This window comes from Terrapene carolina, unplaced genomic scaffold (assembly GCF_002925995.2).
Source record: "Terrapene carolina triunguis isolate 2854851 unplaced genomic scaffold, T_m_triunguis-2.0 Scaffold51697, whole genome shotgun sequence".
In the NCBI taxonomy this organism is placed as follows: Eukaryota; Metazoa; Chordata; order Testudines; family Emydidae; genus Terrapene; species Terrapene triunguis.
The window spans coordinates 1-6,345 of record NW_020716048.1 but is presented as its reverse complement, the minus strand read 5'-3'; the positions used below and the strand labels follow the sequence as shown (position 1 = coordinate 6,345).

Sequence of the window (6,345 nt, the reverse complement as noted above, 5' to 3'; positions counted from 1 at the left end):
TTCAGGGAGTGGGGTGTACATGTTGTGTAACTGGGAGCAGGGGATGCCAGGTGCTCAGGGAGTGGGGCGTGTTACTGGGGGTGGGGGGGCGCCAGGTGCTCAGGGAGTCGGGTGTGTTACGGGGGTGTGGGGGGGTACCAGGCGTTCAGGGAGTGGGGCATGTTACTGGGGGTGGGGGGGCGCCAGGTGCTCAGGGAGTGGGGTGTGTTACTGGGGGTGTGGGGGGGGACCAGGCGCTCAGGGAGTGGGGCGTGTTACTGGGGGTGGAGGGGCGTCAGGCGCTCAGGGAGTGGGGTGTGTTACTGGGGATACCAGGCGCTCAGGGAGTGGGGCTGTGTGGGGAAGTACCAGGCGCTCAGGGAGTGGGGCATGTTACTGGGGGCGTGTTACTGGGGGTGTGTGGGGGGTACATAGTGTGTAACTGGGAGCGGGGGGCACCAGGCGCTCAGGGACTGCTGGGGGCGCTGTGCTGGCTCCAAGGGGTGCCGTAGGACTGATACCTAGGGGCCTGCCCTGCTGAGCTGTCTCGGTCCCCCCTCAGGCCTCGTACCTGGATGAAGACGAGGTTTACAGCATGGCTGCCACGCTGAAGCGCATTTCCATCCTCCACAAGTGAGTGCCAGACTGCGTCCCCGTCCCCCCCCAGCTCCGTCTGGGCAGCGGGGCCCGGTCGCACAGCCCTGCCCTGCCCTGCCCTTTCCATCTCCTTGCTGTCTGTTCACATGGGTCCCTTCATCCTTGCCCTGCGGTGGCGGTGGGAGGGGAGTGGGGGGCTAGGACGCCCCCGTGAGCAAGGCGCTCTCTCTTTCTCTCTCTGCAGTGCTCACGACCTGACCCCATGGCAGCTCTATGAGCCCTGCAGCCTCCTCCTCCAGCGAGCTGTGGACACAGGCGAGGTCCCCAAGCAGGTACTGGGGGGGTCTCTCGGGGAGCCAGGAGCCTGGCCCCCCCCCCCGCCAGCAGGGAACCCAGGTGGGGCCTTGCCCTGCCAGGCAGCGTGGGGGGCTGTGGGCAGAGGATGCAATGGGGCAGCTTGGAACTGGGGGGACTGCAGCCCTACATTCTCACTCTGGGCTTCCATTGCAGGTGGTCATCCCCACCATGACCTGTCTCCACTTCGGCATCCTCTGGGAGCTGGCTCGTGTCTCCGGCACCGTCCCTGCGCAGGTGAGGCCGATGGGGAGGTCCCTGCCAAGAAGGGCGGGGTGGGGGTCAGCCCAGGCCCTGCCTCTGAGTCCTGGGGGTTAGGGGTTCCTGCCCCTCACAGCCTCCTCTGCTCCTACCCCAGAAAGAGCTGCTGGCCCTGAAGCGCAAAGTCGCCTCCTTCTGCTCCCTCTGCCAGAGCTGCCTGACCGACGTGGACTCCAGTGTCCAGGAGCAGGTGAGAGGTGGACAAGGGCTGGGAGCCGAGGGCTGGACAGGCCGCAGCTCAGGCGTGCTGGGGAAGGGGGGCTGGGAGCCCCCCAGCAGTGCTGTTTGTGGGGTGCTCATTCTGCCTCTGTCTGTCCAGGCCTTTGTGCTGCTGAGTGACCTGCTGCTGGTGTTCAGCCCGCAGCTGGCTCGAGGCGAGCGGGAGGCGCTGGAGCTGCTGCTGTACCAGCCCGAGGTCGCCCTGCAGTCCCAGCTGGCCGGATTCCTCATGGATCACGTCTTCAACCACGCCGAGCTTGTGGGCAGTGGTGCGTACTCGCCCCATGGGGCTGGGGGGGGCAAGGGCGGGAGAGTGGACAGGCAGGCTGGGGGAAGGGGGCTGAGTAGAGGGGGGGCACAGAGAAATGGGGAGAGGGATCTGTGGGCCAAAAGCCTCACTCCCCACCCCATCCTCTGCAGATGAGGAGGACAGCGAGGGGAAGATTGAGAGGCTACACCAACGGCGCAACCTGCTGGCCGGTTTCTGCAAACTCATCATCTACAACGTGCTGGAGCTGAGCGCCGCCTCCGACGTCTTCAAGCACTACGCCAAGGTGGGGGAGATACGGGAGGGACCCCACGGCACAGGGCGGGGGGCAGGGGTGCACCTACCATACCGAGGGGTGGGCACTGCCTCCAGTGTCTGAACACCTAGAGCTCGGGGTGCGGATCAGGGCGATGGAGACTCTAATCTCTGGGGCTGCGCCCGGCTCCCTGCTGCAGGCGTTGTGACCCACCTGGCACACGGGGCCGCAGCACTGCTCAGGTTTGGCCTGGCCTGCGACTGACCCCTTGTGCCAGGTTGCAACGCCCAGAGTGGGAAGCTGGGCCCAGCCCTGCGGGCAGGCGCCGCCACTGCTGCAGGTGAGTTTTTATTAAAATCCTGACCCCAAAGGAAAGTCACAGCAGCCGTGACAAGCCTGCAGCCCTACTCACCGCTGGCGGTTGGGGGGCCCCACCACCCTGCTCTCCCTTCCAGTTCTACAAGGACTACGGGGACATCATCAAGGAGACGCTGAGCCGGGCGCGGCAGATTGACCGGGATGAGTGGGCCCGCACCCTTCTCCTCAGCCTGCAGCAGGTACCGGGGAGGGGTCCGTGCCCAGTGCTGCCTGGGGGAGAGGGGAGTCCCTGTCACTGATCCATATCCGTGTGTATGGGGTGGGGGGGCTGGGGAGGCCCCTGGGTTGGCCCGTCCCTGTGCGTCTGTGTAGGGAGGTGGCTGGAGGATGGGGCTCGAGCCGCCATGCGGCCCCATGTCTGACTCTCTGCCCCCTGTGCAGCTGCTGACAGAGCTGCTGCTGCAGCAGGGCCCGGAGGCAGTTTACGGCAAGGCCTTCCTGGAGATCCGGGACCTGGCACGGCGCTTCTCCCTGTTCTTCGGCCTGCACCAGCTGCACAACCGCCAGGCGCTGGTGGCCCTGCACAAGTGAGCCGGGGGGCTGGGTGGGGAGCAGAGCAGAGCTGTAGGGGCATGCTGGGAGTCCGGGAGCCTCTAGGAATTGGGGAGGGGCACGCTGGGGTCAGCACTGGACGTGGGGGTGGGATGGCTGGCACTTGGACTTGCAGGGTTTGAAGCCCCCCCCCAGCTTTCCATCTCTCTCTTTCTCTCTCCTGCCCAGGGCTGGGATCAAATTTGCCTTCCAGGAGCCAGAACCCTCTGGCTCAGAGCTGGGGCCCCTCAACCTGCCCTTCCTGGAGGTGCTGAGCGAATTCTCCCCCCGCCTGCTGCGCCCGGACAAGAAGCTGCTGTGAGTGCCCAGGGTGGTGGGCCGGTGGGGGTGGGAGACAACGGCTTTCGGGAGTGCTTGGGTGTGTGTGTGTGTGATTAGTGGCCCCCATGCTGTAAGGGTTAACCTGCCTTTGAGGGGGTCAACAAGCACGTGGACAAGGGGAATCCAGTGGATATAGTGTATTTCAATTTTCAGAAAGCCTTTGACAGTCTGTGGATGTTGTGAAGGCCAAGACTATAATGGTTCAAAGAAGAACTAAAGAAGTTCATGGAGGATAGGTCCATTAATGGCTATTAGCAGAATGGGTAGGAATGGTGTCCCTGGCCTCTGTTTGCCAGAAGCTGGGAATGGGCGACAGGGGATGGGTCACTTGATGATTCCCTGTTCTGTTCGTTCCCTCTGGGGCACCTGGCACTGGCCACTGTCAGCAGACGGGATACTGGGCTAGATGGACTTTTGGTCTGACTCAGTATGGCCATTCTTATGCCTTCCCTCCCACAGCCTGTCCTACCTGGAGCAGACCTGCCAGGCCAGGCTCTCCCCACAGCAGAGAGGGAAGCGCTGGAATTCACTCCTGACATATCGCCGCTCGCTGAGATCCCTGGATGACATGGGCTCCAATGCCAGCCGGATTGCAGCCCCCCGACCCCGGAGGAGACCTAGCTCTGCAGCCAAGAGGAGGCGTCTGGATGGTGAGGGGCAAATGCCACACGCTGCTGCCCCTGCTAGGAAATAGCAGGTGTAACGCTGCCGGCAGTGACTAGTCCAAAGTGTGAGCGCCAGTCTCAGGTCACAGACAGGCCCCTCAGGGACAGGTGGGCTTACCTGTGTGCTAGCTGGTCCCTCACACTCAGCATCACAGCAGCGTTCAGGTTACTGCCACTTCCGGAGGGCCAGTCCCTTCCCCCAGGTCAGTTCCACCTGAGGGCTTGCAGCTTGTAGCCAGGATAAACTGTGTGAAACTGGGAAAGGAAACCAGGGAGTTATTTACAAGGTTAAAGGAAGTCGACAGAGAGCCACACAGATGAGTTACAGTCTTAAGTTTCAAAAGGTAATGAAAGCTGCTATAGTCTGCAAGCTCTGTATGTCCTGTGGGGTAAGCCAGTCATGCCTACAAACGAACACTTCGCCCCAGCGTGCAAGCAGTGTAATCAGTTCCTTCTTGTCAGGAGCTTTATTCCCCTCTGGCCATGTTCTGAGCTGCAAGCTCACCTGCTGGGAGGAGTCCGCTCGCATGACTCTCCTTCATGGGGAAGAGGGCAGAATGGTAGAAGTCTCGTGTCCTCTTGCTGACAGTCCCTAGGGAAGTTCCAGGTGCACCGTCCCAGCCCCTAGCACTAATTAATGTCTCTCTTCTGTCTGGCGGTTTACACAGTCACAGGCCCAAATACAACCATGCAATGTGGGACACCGATGGTACATGTGAGATTAATGCAGGCAGCAGCTCCCAATCGTAAAGTCTAAACCTATTCTTACCATTCTAATACACCTCTACCCCGATATAACGCTGTCCTCGGGAGCCAAAAAATCTTACCGCGTTATAAGTGAAACCGCGTTATATCGAACTTGCTTTGATCCGCTGGAGTGCGCAGCCCCGTCCCCCCCTGGAGCACTGCTTTACCGCATTATATCCGAATTTGTGTTATATCGGGGTAGAGGTGTACCTGTTTTACCAGTACTAGCACACAGGTGAGCCGGACTGCTTCCAGCTGTCAGTGTTCGAATGAGACACGGGCACATTGGCACGAGCTGGCACCTGGGGGGCTGCGGGTCAGGATTGAGGTGCACTGGCAGACCTGGCGGGGGGTGGAGAGCCCAGGGCTGGGATAGCAGGGGCTGTGGGTCAGGATTGGGGGGGCGCCAGCGGAGCTGGGGGGGGAGAGCCCAGGGATAGCAGGGGGCCGTGGGGGAACCCAGGGGGCAGGTAGGGGGCAGGGGAGTGGGGTGACTCTAGGGCCAGGACTGGATCACCTGACCTCTATCTCTCTCCTGTTGCAGACTTGTCTGAGCGAGGGGATTCCAGCCTCCAGCTGAGCAGCCGCCTGGAGACGCCGATGCTGACGTCGACGGCGCTGAAAAGGGGACGCCAGCCGGGCAGCCCGGCGCAGCTGCAGGAAGAGGAGGGGTCCGAGTCGGACTTCGTGCAGAGGTGAGACCCATGGGGGGCAAGGCAGAGCCAGCGGGGATGGGGGGCGGTTTAACCTGTTCTGACCTTGCTGCCCTTTGCAGCCAGCCCTGGTTCAGCTCCCAGCGCTCCCGAGAATCACCTGGGCGGCAGCAGCAGCTCCTGGTCCCCCGGAGCACCTCGAGACTTGGGCTGGGCAGCAGGATGGACCGGTGAGTAGTTTGTCGCTGTCCTGGGGGGCGGCTCTCCCTCTCTGGGCCGGAGCCCCCTTAACCCTGCCCTGTGTCCCCTAGGCTCAGCCTGATGGAGGAAGAGGAGGAGGAGGAGGAGGAGATGGTGATCCAGGCGGAGAGCAGCGACGAGGAGGATGCCCAGGGCCTGGACATGGTGAGGGGAACCCTGGCCCTGCCCCGTCGGGAAGGGCTATTGGTGATGTGTCGAGGGCCTGTGAGCCCCGGCCTGACTGCGGCAGGCCCCTTACACGCAGCCTGCCTGGGGATGACCCTAACAGGAGCTGCGTCCAGCGGGGTGTCCAGGGCCTGGCCCCCCACAGCCGCTTCCCCTGGGGCACTCTCCACCTTGCAGCCAGGACGCTGTCTGGCTTGCTGGTGGCAGGAGGGGCACTAAGGCACTGGTGTTTGCCTTTCCAGCCGCTGATCCGCTCGCACAGCTCCCAGGATGAGCAGTTCCGGGACCTCTTCGACTCCACCATCCTTGGCATCGAGGTGAGCGCAGGGGAGTGTGAGAGCATGTGGGGGGGGGGGCACCTGCCGTGCTGCACTGGGGGCGAGCCAAGTCTCACTGGGAATCTCTCCCCCGCAGGATCCCTGACGTGGCTGGAGCAGGCGGGAGACCACCCCTGTCCGGGAATGGGGCCCTCGCTGGGCATGGCCTTTCCCAGGGAATTACACACCAGGCTGTTTTTCTGTTGCACTTTTATTGCGTCCGGCTCCAGGACCGGGTTCCCAGTGTGGGTGAGCACCCTGGGGAGTCTGGGTCGACGGGTCTAGGCCAGGCTCTGTCGGTGCCCTGGCCGGGCTGCTGTTACACACGTTAGGGGGTTGGTTCTACTCATAA

The 6,345-nt window shown here is 62.6% G+C and overlaps 1 protein-coding gene across 1 annotated transcript; it reads left to right on the top strand.

Moving 5' to 3' along the window:
- Nucleotides 1-541: 541 nt before the first annotated feature.
- LOC113405943 (cohesin subunit SA-3-like) lies at nt 542-6,339 on the top strand (the record flags this gene model as incomplete). The annotated part of the gene is given in 15 exon segments (XM_026647277.1): nt 542-612; nt 821-908; nt 1,087-1,167; nt 1,289-1,381; nt 1,511-1,679; nt 1,831-1,964; nt 2,390-2,491; nt 2,694-2,839; nt 3,033-3,161; nt 3,645-3,835; nt 5,142-5,292; nt 5,373-5,480; nt 5,562-5,809; nt 5,812-5,993; nt 6,091-6,339. Coding segments are annotated over 15 exon segments (1,902 nt in total), but the record flags the coding sequence as incomplete, so codon positions are not given.
- Nucleotides 6,340-6,345: the final 6 nt, after the last annotated feature.